The sequence below is a fragment of the Bos grunniens genome, chromosome 26 (assembly GCF_055505025.1).
Source record: "Bos grunniens cultivar Pamir isolate PY7600 chromosome 26, Bosgru_T2T1.0, whole genome shotgun sequence".
Classification (NCBI taxonomy): Eukaryota; Metazoa; Chordata; class Mammalia; order Artiodactyla; family Bovidae; genus Bos; species Bos grunniens.
This window is the reverse complement of record NC_141190.1, coordinates 34,764,640-34,778,930: the sequence shown is the minus strand read 5'-3', so window position 1 is coordinate 34,778,930 and position 14,291 is coordinate 34,764,640. Positions and strand designations below refer to the sequence as shown.

Below are 14,291 nucleotides of genomic sequence, written 5' to 3'. Positions count from 1 at the left end.
TCAGTTAATGAGTGAAGTCTCTCTCTAGCCCCTTCTATGATTTACATTCGTTGTTGTTCAGTCATTCAGTTGTGTCTGACTCTTTGTGACCCCATGGACTGCAGCACACCAGGCTTCCCTGTCCTTCGCCATCTCCCGGAGTTTGCTCAAACTCATGTCCATTCAGTCAGTGATGCCATCCAACCATCTCATCCTCCGTCAATCCTTCTCCTCCTGCCCTCAATTTTTCCCAGCATCAGGGTCTTTACAGTTTACATTGTTTTCACAATAATTCTCTATACCCACAAGTGAAACCATGCTTCAGCTCCATGGTGGATGTTTTTGCCAGTTGACAGCAAAAGAGGCAATAACCAGGTGAACAAATACATGATTAGAGCTTTAAGCCCAGAAAATCCCTGTAAGCTGTGAAGGCATGGGTTCACGTTCAAGAGCATTTGGGAATAAAGATTTCCACTCTGCAGTTAATAGGGCACTCTCTATCTGTGTGACCTTGTGCAAAGCATTGGCCCACCCCGGGCCTTACTTTCCTGTGTGTAAAATGAAGCTTTTGCATCAAATATCTTCAAAATCTCTCTGGATCTCAGATGTTCTGTGAACTGTGAAATGTGGATAACCACCGTCCTTCCAGGTTAGTGGAAGCCCTAAGGGAGGACTGAGGCAACGTATGCAAGATCTTTTAAAAGTTAAGGGGTGAATAATAAATAAATAAATAAAAATAAAAGTTAAGGGGTGAACAATAACAACAAATAGTAATGTTAATGGAAAGATGACTGTGGAGTCAGAGAAACCAAAATGCCTTTTCCAGAGGCTCACAGTGGGTCTTGGTTATTTGGTTTTTGTTTGTTTTTTTACTTCTTGAGCCTTTTACTGTGTGTTGGGGTAGAGCTGATTAACAATGCTGTGGTGGTTTCAGGTGAACAGTGAGGGGACTCAGCCGTACATATACATGTATCCTTTCTCCCCCAAACTCCCGGCACATCCAGGCTGCCACATAACAGTGAGCAGAGTTTCACCTGCTATACAGTAGGTCCTTGTTGATTATCTGTTTTAAATATGGCAGATTATACATGTCTATCCCAAGCTCCCTAACTATCCCTTCACCCCATCCCTCCCACCAGCAACCATAAGGTCATTCTCTATGTCATTGAGTCTCTCTGTTTTGTAAGTAAGTTCATTTGTATCATTTCCTTTTCGATTCCACAGTAGAAGGGATGTCATAGGATATTCTCCTTCTCTGTCTAACTTACTTCAGTTGTTTGTTAAGGGAAAGATGCAATGTTGGCTTTGTGAGGTTACTGCAGGTGTGAGGATAGACTTGGATTGTTCTCCGTGTGCCCAACACCGTGCTTGAGGCTTACACATGTTCTGTCTACCCTCACAACAGCCCTAGAACATAAGTTCTGTTCATCTGCCCGTTTTACAAATGAAGAAGCTGAAGCCTGAATTACCTGGCTTGCACAGGGTTCCTTGTTCTGTGTCAGAGCTGGAATTTGACCCCAGGTCTCTTTGCCCACAAGTTCTTCATCCCTGTGAGTTGCACAATCAGCATGTAGAATGGTCAGAACACTCGTGGGACAAAACAATGGTCTTATTTTTTTGTTGTTGGTACTTTTATTATCCTCTATCAGAGCTCCCTTTCTCACCCTTAATAATATCTTAGGCAGTTCCATAGCTTTCTGCTCACTTTCAGCTCTTAAAAGTCCAGTACAGTCAAAGCCTTTATTCTCACATCCATATCAGATCTGTACCCTTTTCCCAGTTCAGATCAGATCCAAATAGGAGACCTGCAATAAGGAGGGGGTACAGCCTCTTCTACCCCTTTTTATTACCTCCTTCCTGTTCTGCTTGTGGTTCCTTGAGGGTCCAGACAGAGGGGAGGGAAATGACAGGTACAGGGGACAAGATGTTATACTCGCATTGTCATACTTGACTTTCAGCTAACACTGGCTGGAGACATTAAAAAAAAAAATAGGGCCCATTTTTAATTCCTTGACAGAAGTGTGCAATTTCTGGCTAAGCTGTTTCAACAAACCCCCTCCATCCTCCCCAGCCTCAGGTCCTACTCCTCACACATGCTAAGTCACTTCAGTCGTGTCCGACTCTTTTCGACCTTATGGACTGCAGCCTGCCAGGCTCCTCTGTCCATGGGATTCTCCAGGCAAGAACGCTGGAGTGGGTTGCCATGCCTTTTTCCAGGGGCTCTTCCCCAGTCGGGGATCAAACTCATGTGCTGGAGTGGGTTGCCATGCCCTTCTCAGGGGCTCTTCCCCAGTCGGGGATCAAACCCACGTCTCTTATGTCTCCTGCACCATCAGGCAGGTTCTTTACCACTGGCACCACCTGGGAAGCCCCTGCTCCTCATAGTCTCTTTCTAATGAAATCTCCCATGCTCAGCAGGTAGCTTTCTCAGGTGGGTTCATTCACGATGCTTGGATGTGGGCACCATCCATAGGACACACAGGCATCCTCAGTGAGCCAAACAGTGGCCATGCACACCTCTCTGCCTTCTGTCTCTCCTTCGCCTGCCTTCAGAAAGGCGTCCAGCCAGCTTCCTAATTTCCAAACCTTCCAGACTCCCACAGGCTGCAGACTCTGTTCATGAACATCACCAAGCTCCAGGACAGTCCAGTCAGTCTGTCCCAAGACTCTAACATCAAGCTTCTCATGGACCCACAGCAGCACCAGGGCCTGAGCACCCCTATTTAGTGAACATCTAGGTGGGGAGCAGGGAGCCAGTCCCCCCTTCTCCCAGGGTCCTTTTAATTCCTCTCACAATATAGGGGAGCGAACACCCAGGCCTGCTGTGTAGACAGCTCCCAGCCCACTCTCCTCTCTGCCTTTTTGAATTTTGTTTTTTTTAAGGATGCTAGAAATGTTAATAAGATAATTTCAGATGTAGGGAGGCAGTAGGGGTTGAGTCATCAGGTAGATTCTACGATCCTTTGCTAAGTCCAGCCAGGGTATTGCTAGCAACCTGCTCTAGGAGATGGAATATTTATCATCATTGTTTTCAGCTCAAAACAATAGCCAAAATTTTCAAGACTCTGGGGAAAGCCCCATTCCATATTGTAGAAGCTTTAGTCCCAGATGGGTAGCCACTGTGAGTGGCAGCTTCCACCTCCACTGATGGTTCTGGGCTTGACAGAAGCCTGGGAAGGTGGGGATGATCGGGAATTCAGGTCCCATGATTTTCCCTTTCCTGTAGCTTCATTCCTCAGCCTTCTGTTCCTAGAGCCATCTTCACAGAGTAAGACATCTTTTTAGCTCTTACCCTTCCCAAACGGGAAACTCTAGGAAGGCTGAAATTGTTCTCAAAAAGAACATAGGTATCTAGGCTGACGGGACTTTAAAGGCAGCCCAACTGATGACACCTTTCTTAGCTTGGGAACACAGGTCACCTTCCAGAGAGCCATTTGCCACCTTTTTCATCTTAAATACTCTTGAAGCCCAGGTGTCCATGGCCCTATGCCAAGCAAAGAGAGATATATTAAAGGAGACAGACAGGATCCCTATTCTCAAGGATATTTATTGGCTTTGAACAGAATGGTATAAATATGAAGCCAGGTGTGTACTTGGATGTTAGTTTAACTTGGATGTAAGTAGCCAAATCCCTATTTTTCTCTTGGCTTCTGGTGCCAAGAATGAAATGCTTCGGGCGGAGTGTTTAAGGTTATTATATTGTTCAGTCGCTCAGTTTTGTCCAGCTCTTTGCAACCCCATGGACTGCAGCATGCCAGGCTTCCCTGTCCATCACCAACTCTCAGAGCTTGCTCAAACTCATGTCCATTGAGTCGATGATGCCATCCAACCATCTCATCCTCTGTCATCCCCTTCTTATTATAGCTTTCTTCTGTTTTCGCATTTGGCCATTGTTTATCCCCAGGGGAGGACCAGTGAGTTGCTGGAGGGTTTGATTTCCTTGACGCTGCCTCATATTCACCTACTTCTGACTTTGGCAATAATTCCAGTGCCAATCAACCGACTTTCTATATTTATCAGCAGCTGCTCCAGTGACGTGCAAACAATTTTCTCAACAGCTGAAAAACATGAAGATAGAGAGGAGGACATTTTGTTCTTTATAAAAGAGCTTGGTTGGAACGAGCATAGGAAGCGTGAACCATCAGCACAAATCTTTTTATCTCTGTATCTTTTCTATTTTCCCCAGCGTGATGTCAGGTTTAAGGAGAGAATACAGTTTTGTCCAGAGAGGAATGAATGTGTAACCTCTGTGGAGTACACTAGAATATTTTGAATCAGCTGGGCCAGTGTTCTGGGCCAGAAGGCCATGTTTGTTGATTTCCTTAATTTATGTCTTGTGGTTTGGGATGAAGGAGGCTCATCCCCAACCTCTCCTTCCAGCCCAGTTTCACCAGATGGCTGGCTCTTAGGCATTCACATTTGGTAAATGCTTCTCTGTGAAACATGATCAAGATCAACTGTAGATGGGATTTGCCTAGGGGTCCAGTGGTTAAGAATCTGCCTTGCAATGCAGGGGACTCAGGTTCGATCCCTGGTCAGGGAAATAAGATCCCACATGCCTTGGAGCAACTTGCCTGTGAACCACAGCTACTGAGATCCCACATGCTACAACTAAGACTCGACACAGCCAAATAAATAAATATTTTTTAAAAATACCAGCTGTAGAATATGTGCCCTCCCCAGGGCACTGCGGGGCATGGAGGATCTGAGAGATTCAGGACATCCTGTGAGGTCAGAGGCTTCCAAACTGCAAGGCACTTTGACTCCATTGTTGTTCAGTCTCTACGTCATGTCTGACCCTTCAACCCCATGGAATGCAGCATGCCAGGCTTCCCTATCCTTCACTGTCTCCCAGAGTTTGCTCTAACTCATGTCCTCTAGTCGGGATGCCATCCAACCATCTCATCCTCTGTCACTCCCTTCTTCTCCTGCCCTCAGTCTTTCCCAGCATCAGGGTCTTTTCCAACGAGTCAACGCTTCGCATCAGGTAGCCATAGTATTGGAGCTTCAGTTTCAGCATCAGCCCTTCTAATGAATATTCAGGGTTGATTTCCTTTAGGATTGACTGGTTTGATCTTCTTGCTGACCAAAGGACTCTCAAGAGTCTTCTCCAGCACCATAGTTCAAAAGCATCAATTCTTCAGTGCTCAGCCTTCTTTATGGGCCGTATGGGGATCAAACCTGTGACTTTGGTGTTGGTAGCACCACGCTCTAACTAAGCTAACTGGCCAGGATTTTGTCTCCATTACTGTGAAGAATAATAAATTGTGGAGAATAACTCCTGAAGAGTATGTCTATGAAGCCCTAACAGTATGCCTGGTTTACCAAAGCCATTGGTACAGAATAATCAGAGAGGTCATTTCTGTGCTAAGATTGTGTCTCTGCTGCTGTTAGAGGTCTTGGGTATCTGGGCATTAATGTGCTTAGAAAAAGTGCAAGACAGAGTGAAGAAACCTGGTTTCTAGTCCTAGCTCAGACCCTATCAAGGAAAGGAGAGCTGTGTGGAACAACCAGCAGGTCCCAAGTGTTCTAAGTCACATGAAACACTTTGCAATACAGAGTGTTTCTTCTTCCTCCAGCAACCTGAGAAGTGGGTCCGCATTTCAGAGATGAAGAAACGAGAATTCAGAGAGAGTAACTTTTCCTAGTTAGTGCCCAAGTCTTCCTAATTCTAAAGCCTGCCTGTCGCTGTCTCCCCAACTTTGATCTCCCTGGACCCCAGTGTTGGGAAAGGAAGATATGAACAGCCCCACCTACCTCCGTGAGCTCCTCTCCTGTAGAAATGAAAAACCATCTCTAAAGTTTATTTTCTACTTGAAAGAATTCAACCAACCGGCATCTTGCATATGATTTTAAATCTTTACTGCCACCTAGTGGGCATAATCTAATCAGAAGAATGAAAAAAGTTTTCAGTTCACTTAAATTAAAACCTACCAATTCATCTTATATTCATCTTGTGCTCTTGTCCTTTAGAAATTGCATTCGAGCAAATATCGTGGTCTCCCATTTTTATCTTTCTATTAAACTACCATATGTGTGATTCCCTCTGAAAGGATTTTGGTGAGATGCTGGACATCATGTAAATCCTGGCTTAAAAACAAAAAATTCATGCTTTGTGACCATATAATATACACTAGCTTATAATGGGCTATACTTGTAGAAATTCTAATCTTCAATATTCATAACTTGTATAGTATACTTTTAACTTTTTAAATATTTATCTGCTCAATTCTTTTTACATTCTCATGATTTAGAAAAATGAGCTTATATTGTACATACTGTTTTACAGCTTATTTTTTTACCCAATCTATTCTGGACATCTTTCCATGTCTGCACACAAATCTACCTTATTCTTTTTAACAGTGTATAGTATCCCATTAATGACTATACTATAATTAATTTAACCACTTTCTCATTAATGTCCACATATGTTGGTTTCAGTTGTATTGTTTTTTCAGGGGACAAACACACATACATTCACATGCACATCCTTTTCAAAATTTATTTGCAGAGTGAAATTTTAGCCATGAGATTGCTGGATCTAAAGGTTGTGTAAATACTGAGTGACCCAAGGTCACCAGAAACACATCTGCAGTCAAAAAATAAAAGTCAGGTGTACTTAAACCTCAGCAAGGAAGAAAACCAGAATAATTGTGAGTCACTGCTGGATGACATTTGAAGGAATTTTTATGGGACTTGAGCTTGTGCCGGGTACTATAGGAAAGTTTTTCTAGAAGAGAGAGAATTCAAGTTGGCCTAGAAATGTCATCGTTAGTACAGGAGCAGCAGCCACAGATGTGGTCAGAAGAGGGGGGTGTTGAATCACTTTGTGTACCGAGAGGCCTTATCTGCACATTTCTTTATTCTCTGAATGATTTTTGTGATCAATTGGGGATATCAGGGGCAAGCTGCCAGCAATGCTTTCTTTCCCTTTCTCAGGCACATTGATTTTAAATGTCTCTAGACATTTAAATTGCTCTCCAGAAAGGTTGCCCAATTTACATGCAAGCCTTAGAGATAATGCATGCTCAGTGGATTGGTTCAAGACCACCACAGTAAGGCAAATACAGCAGTTAAATGAGCCACACAAATTTTTTGCTTTCCCAGTGCATATGAAAGTTATCTTTACTCTATGTTGTAGTCTGCTGAGTGTGCGATAGCATTATGTCTAAAACAGCAATGTACGCACCTGAATTAGAAAATATTGCTGAAAAAAATGCTACCATCTGAGCCTTCAGTGAGTCATAATAGTAACATCAAATATGACTGATCACAGATTACCGTAACAGATATAATAATAATGAAAAAGTTTGAAAAATTGGGAGAATTAGAAGTGAGCAAAGGTTTTTGAAAAGATGGTGCCAATAAACTTGATGTAGCATTGCCACAAATCTTGAATTTGTTACAAAAAAAAGTATTATCTTCGAAGCACAATAAAACGGTGTATGCCTATACATTCTTCTGGGTTCTTTTAAATACTCAGCTTCCCTAATAATGATGTTTCTAATAATCAGAATAACAGCAACTATAATAATAGCAAACTTTCAGAGAGACCTGAGTCCTTTATTCCATTGAATCCTCATCAGAGAACTTGAGACAAGCACTAATAACATCCTGGCTTTCATATGAGGACCCCAAGGCTAGAAAAGGGGGGAACTAGCCTGGGTCACGTGGTTAGCCAACAGCGAGCTGGGGTTCAGAACCAAGGCGTCCCATTCCAGGGCCTACACTCTTTACTGTGAAGAAATACTTTCTTCTTTATCTTCTTCACAGGATCCTGCCACGGAGAATTTAAAGCTGAGAAATTAAGAGCCATTGAATTGATGATCACAAATTTTAGAAAGTCTGGTTTAGGGTGATAAGGAAGTAGAGTCCTGTTTACAAAAATGAGACTTATGGGCATTGTTCCAGAAGTCGCATATATAGTATTAGGGAGGCAGCCGGCATGGGAAGGGGAGGGGGAGCTGGTACTTAGCTACTCACAGGTGCCCTCAATTAATAAAGGCTGATGAGCGCCTTCTTAAAATCACAGCCAGGACGCTATAATTAAATATTCTCTGGGCCAGCTGGAGCTCAGAGGCTATTTAAATCACCCCCAAGGAAATAAACAGAAGGACATCCAGGCCCTTGGATCTGCTGAGGCTCATGATGTTCCCGCGCTAAGGGAGGATGGGGGGTCTGCGAGTCTCCTGGGGAAGATTTTGTGCAGGGCAGGAACGCGGAATGAAATGGCGCTTAAGTAAATAGTTATTGAGTGTGTAGTGGGTGCATGCTGGGGCCCACCTGCTTGGATTAGCAAAACTATGGATTTAACAAACGTGGAGTAAGGCCCGGCGGCTGCTCTTTTCCAGATTGCGCTGGCTGCGGACGAGACATCAAGAATGGACAGGCCCTGCTGGCGCTGGAAAAGCAGTGGCACTTGGGTTGCTTTAAGTGCAAGTCCTGCGGGAAAGTCCTCACCGGCGAGTACATCAGCAAGTAAGCCTGGGGCGCAGGCGCGGATGGATCCTTCAGCAGGGGTGGGGCATCGTGGGCTGCCCTGCGCTCTAGGAATACACCCCAGCCCAGCCCATCAGACGTGATGAAAGACCTTCACATTCCACAATCCATATGAACTTTTTGCTATGAAACTTTGGAAAGGAATTTTATTCTTCTGTTGTTGCCCACTATAAATTTAATTAAATGTTCATCGTTGCCTAATGTAACAATTAACGAAGCTGACATAATGGTAGGCTATATGTTGCAACCAGTTAAGCATTTAGTAATTTTACTTTTGCTAATTCCCCCTCCCCCATTTGAAACTACTGATAGTAAACCTTTATCCTTCATTCAGGTCTCAGCCATGTCTGCTGGCCCTCCCCTGCCCCCACCCCCCCTAAAAAAACTCAGTGTCCAGGCACAGAGCCCATTAGGACCACTCTGGAGTAGGTTCCTTAGAGTCAGAGGCTGGTGTAGAGAAGAGCTAGAGCAGGTGACGTTTTGAGGGTTTTGTTTAATGTGACCTTGAAAAGCTAGTTACAGTGGTTACCTTTTAAATTGAGGAAAGAATGAGCATGGGGTGAGGGGAGGGCCTAGAGGCAGTAAGGGAAAATTTTCCCCTCTGCTAAGTCACTTCAGTCGTGTCCGACTCTGTGCGACCCCATAGACGGCAGCCCACCAGGCTCCCCCGTCCCTGGGATTCTCCAGGCAAGAACACTGGAGTAGGTTGCCATTTCCTTCTCCAATGCATGAAAGTGAAAAGTAAAAGGGAAGTCGCTCAGTCGTGTCCGACTCTTAGCGACCCCATGGACTGCAGCCTACCAGGCTCCCCCATCCATGGGATTTTCCAGGCAAGAGTACTGGAGTGGGGTGCCATTGCCTTCTCTGAATTTTTTTTTTTTTCCCTATCCACTTTTAAAAATGTTCTCCAACCAGCATCTATTTAAAAAATTTTTTTTTAATGAATTTAATGTATGAATATACACAATGAAACAAAATAAGTAGCTTGGGCCCCACCCCCTAGAAATCTAATTCTGCAGATCTGGGGTAAAGCAAACCCTGGTATTCAGGAGGCAGAAACTACACAGGTGATTCTGAGGCACAGCCAAAGAGAACTGCTCCGCTTTTAACACCGATGCCTGTGCAGAGCTAGGTAACTGGGCTGTCTGGAGACGTTTTAACTCTCCCATGCGATGGCACACCTAGAACATGATCTTTTAACTGTGTCATGAGGTAAATGAGGTGGTGCTAGTGGTAAAGAACCCGCCTGCCAATGCAGGAGACGTAAGAGATGCAGGTTTGATCCTCGGGTGGGGATGATCCCCTGGAGGAGGGGGGCATGGCAACCCACTCCAGTGTTCTTGCCTGGAGAATGCCATGGACAGAGGAGCCTGGCGGGCTACAGTCCATAGGGTCGCAGAGAGTCGGACACGACTGAAGTGACTTAGCACGCATGCAAGAGGTAAATGAAGACAGTTGCAGGAGGATGGCTGAGAGGCCCTGGGCCCCCAGGCTCCCTCAGGGCCAAGGAGAAGGCGTCGCCACGCTCTTAGGAGGCTCTGGTGTGTGAATCAAGGAGGTGTGGGGGAGGAGACAAGGAAGAGGAGTGTGGGACTGCAGCTGAAGCCCGTCAGGCCTGGTGCTGCAAGAGAGGGACGCCATGGTTTTTGCTAGTGAGGTCTGAGGCAGTCAAGGAATGAGCAGCGACAGCCATTTGGCTGTTACTCCCATGTGGCTTGGAGAACCTCAGCGCTCTCTCTGGAGAGTTTGCTCCTGTGGATTTTGACTCTGCCCCACCAGGTCTCCTCCAGGCATGTGAATGGTAGTTGAGCGAGAAATAACTTCTTCTCCCCTTCTGTGCAACTGGTCGGAGAGAGATGGGGTCTGGGCATCTGTCCTGCCCTCGGAAGCTGAGCTGTGTTTGTCCTGCAGGGATGGTGCTCCATATTGTGAAAAGGACTACCAGGGGCTCTTCGGGGTAAAATGTGAAGCCTGCCACCAGTTCATCACAGGGAAAGTCCTGGAGGTAAGTGACACACGGGCTGCCATCAGAACCACCGTCATGGTCCTCAAGGCTCTCGGAAACACACAAGGGTCTCTTTTTCCATCTTTTTCTCACGTGCAGAGGAAAGAAAGTAGTTGCAGGTGACAGATCACTTAGAGAATGTCTGTGTGACACTGTCTTCTCAGGCAGTGTCTACTTCATGCTGGAAACTGGAAGGATAGAGAATATGAGGGAAAAAAAGAATGGAAAAGAGTCTATGAGGAATTATGTAGGAGGAACGGCTTTATTAAACTGTTCTTTTTATTTAGAAGTTAGAAAAGAGGAAATGAAGACTGTGTTCGAGCCACATGTGTCTGTGTGTACAAATGTGTGTATAAGTAAGTGAGTAAGTGTTAATTGCTCAGTCATACCCTACTCTTTGAGACCCCGTGGCCTGCAGCCCACCAGGCTCCTCTGTCCATGCGATTTTCCAGGCAAGGATACTGGAGTGGGTTGCCATTTCCTTCTCCAGGGGATCTTCCCAACCCAGGGATCGAACCCCAGTTTCCTGCACTGCAGGCAGATTCTTTACCAACTAGGCTACAATATGTGCCCGCATATCTGTGTGTGCACATGTGTGGGTGCTCATGTGTGTACAAATGGGAGCGTACAGACTCAGGGAACAGAGGCTCTGAATGGAAGTTAAGAGAAAAAAGTCGTTAGAGGTGAGGGCGTAGGCTTCCTCACCCTTAGAAAACCACATCCTGTGACCCAGAACGTCCTGTGGCCCAGGCTGACAGAAGGCTGTCAAGTTCTGGTGTGACTGACTGCCTCGCACCGGGAAGCTTGGTTCCTGCTTTCTCAGCAGTCGCCCCACCACCTTCTGCCTCTGGGCGGAACTGAGCTCCTGAGTTGGCGCCATCAGTAGACTTAGGGCCAGAGGTCAGAGAGTCACTGCCCGCCTGCCCACAGGCCTGTGAGATATTAACCCACTCTCATGGAAAAAGTAAGGGCTTCCCAGGTGGCTCAGTGGTAAAGAATCTGCCTGCTAGTACAGGAGATACAAGACCCCTGGGTTCGATCCCTGGGTCAGGAAGATCCCCTGCAGGAGAAAATGGCAACCCACTCCAGTATTCTTGCCTAGAGAATTCCATGGACAGAGGAGCCTGGAGGGCTACAGTCCACAGGGTCACAAAGAGTTGGACACCACCGAGCACACACACACACACACAGCAGAAGTAAGCATTGCCTCACACCCACCCCAAGTCTCAGGGTGAGGCTGTGTGCTGAGCAGAGGTGAGTCAGGACGCCCAATGGGGCCCTGGGAACGTGACCGGGCAACTCGTCACATTGCGTCTACAGACACCAGTCAGTATATCCACATCACCACATTCAAATTTCCCAGCAGGGTGTGGTCCAGGGACCCAGGACATGAATCTGAGTGGCCCCCAAGGTGTCCCTGGGCATCTTCTGTGGGTGTAGTCTTCCTAATCCCACAGCAAGCCCCATGATGCCTTCCTGCCCATGAAATGCAGGACAGGGGGCAGTGCTGGCTCTGTGCTGGACCTAGTCCAGCTAATTAGATTTGGGATGCAGGTTGTCAGTGCAGTTCCTGACCCAGAGGAACAGTGTTTCGGGAAGAGGAAACCGCAATGGCAGAGGCTCAGCAGCAAGGACAAGTACAGCATACCCAAGAAACCAAGTCATTTGGGCAGGGGTATGGGTGAGAGAGAGGATGCTGGAGGAAGGGAGGGGCCCGAGTGTGAGGACCTCAGAAATCACTGTCAGGAGTTTGGCTTTACCTTGAGGATGGTGGGAAGTATTGAAGTGATTGTAGCTGGAGCGTCATGTGATAGGATCAGACTGCTGTGTGAAGAATGGGAGGGAGTCCTCAAATGAGTGTGCCCCCCTCTTCACAGCAGCTCGGCTCACACCAGGCAGAAGGGAAAACAACCCATGCCTGTCCCTCAGCCTTAGGAAGGAATTCTGACACATGCCACAGCATGCGTGTACCTTGAAAACATCATGCCAAGTGGTAGAAGCGGTCACAGAAGACCACATACTATATGATTCTATTTGCGTGAAATATCCAGAATAGGTAGATCCATAGAGAAAGCAGTTACCTGAACTTGAGGGCAGGGAGAGAGTGGGGAGTAACTGCTTATTGGTTCCCACTTAGGGTGATGAATCTGCTTGGGAAATAGAGGAAGTGGTTGCAGAACCTTGTGAATATCCTAGATGTCATGGAGTTGTTCCCTTTAACATGGTGTATCTGATGTTATGTGAATTTCACCTCAAATGAAATACATTAATGGATGGAAATGGAGTAGGGGGAAGACAGGGAGGGCACGTAGAGGAGAGCTTTGGACTGCAAACAGTGGTGCTGCTGGCTGGAGTGACACCTGAGAAGTGGACCCCCACCACCCACACACAGTTGCGGCAAGGGGGATTTTTCCTGGCCCTTCCAAGAAGGCTTTTATTGCGAGTCCAAGGATACTTCAAGGCTGGGTTTGGGGCCCAAGGTCATGCACATGCTTAAGAAAGCTATTGGAGAAGTGGGTGTGATGCATCCAGAGTTGTCGCTTCAAGTCCAGCCCTCTCATCCCAAGACACAAGTGCAGTGGTCCTTGTCTGTCCTCTGAATGTGTCCCTCGTCCCTCCACAGAGCAAGGAGCCCTGAGAGACTCAACAGCATTTCCTTTGAGCTTCCCAAGTTTGATCTGCTACATGGGGCTGAAATAAACCTGTTGAGGTGGGAGCAGTTAGGAAATTTCATTTTAAAACAGCAGGAAGATGGGGTTTAGACTTATGGAGTGATCCATGCATGAAAATACCAAATCACTATGCTGTACTCCTGAAACTAATATAATATTGTATGTTGATTCTAATTCAGTAACAAATAAATAAAACACCAGAACTATTTCCCAGATGTTTGGCTATAGCTAAAGGGACAGGAAGACTGAATGCCGCCCCCAGCTTGGAGGCCCCACATTTGTAGACAGCGTGTATGGAGGCAGCTCTCTCCTCAGGCCATATGTGGGACTGTGTCCCCCCAAAAAAGAGTTGGGGAGAGAAAAGGACTGAGGGGGGCGGGTGTTGATTACCTTCAGATTTAGTTCAACTGCTATGGGAAGGAATCTCTAAAAGAAAACTGGATCCAAGAACATGCCGTGTTGAAGACACATCTGCTCGCTCTGCTTTTTCCCTGGAGGCCAAGTACTTAGATGCTTGTAGGGGCTGTGAGGGCCCCTTACCACGTTGGCTTCAGGCCTCCGTGAGGGCCAATGGTGGGGGTGAAACCTTGCATCCTTTCCACACAGACCCACAGAGGTGGGGCTTCTGGGAGCAGTTTGCAGCAGGGTTCTGGGCAGAGTCAAGACCCACCCACTGGGCGTGCTGTCCCTCTCAGATGGGTGTGTGATCTGGAAAATCATCCTGTGCTGTGAGCACGCCGACATGTGACAGCTCGTGAGTCAGCCTGGCCCAGCTCCCAGCAGAAAACCCTGAGCTCCTCCTTCCACCTTTATTCTCTGATCCACTGTAGGTGCAGCAGGATGGGTCTGATTTGTTGTAAATACTATAATCCTTGTTTTGGTTTGGGTATTCCCCATTTTTAAAATTACAGTGAAATCCACATAATATACCTGGAGTAGGAAATGGCAACCCACTCCAGTATTCTCACCTGCAGAATCCCATGGAGAGGAGCTTGGTGGACTGCAGTCCATGGAGTCACAGGGAGTTGGACACAACTGAGCATATGCCACATGACATAAAATGTAACGTCTTAGCCATGCTTCAGAGTACAGTTCCGTGTATTACATAGATTTATGATGTTGTGAAACCATCACCA

The 14,291-nt window shown here is 46.4% G+C and overlaps 1 protein-coding gene across 39 annotated transcripts in view; it reads left to right on the top strand.

The window, feature by feature from the left end:
* ABLIM1 (actin binding LIM protein 1) overlaps positions 1-14,291 on the top strand; it is a 328,684-nt gene that overhangs the window by 213,278 nt on the left and 101,115 nt on the right. For all 39 annotated transcript variants that reach the window (XM_086377832.1, XM_086377830.1, XM_086377829.1 and 36 more), the window contains 2 exons: positions 8,331-8,457; positions 10,390-10,483. In XM_086377832.1, the coding sequence (XP_086233958.1) occupies positions 8,331-8,457; positions 10,390-10,483 (221 nt within the window). The remainder of the gene's footprint in view (positions 1-8,330; positions 8,458-10,389; positions 10,484-14,291) is intronic.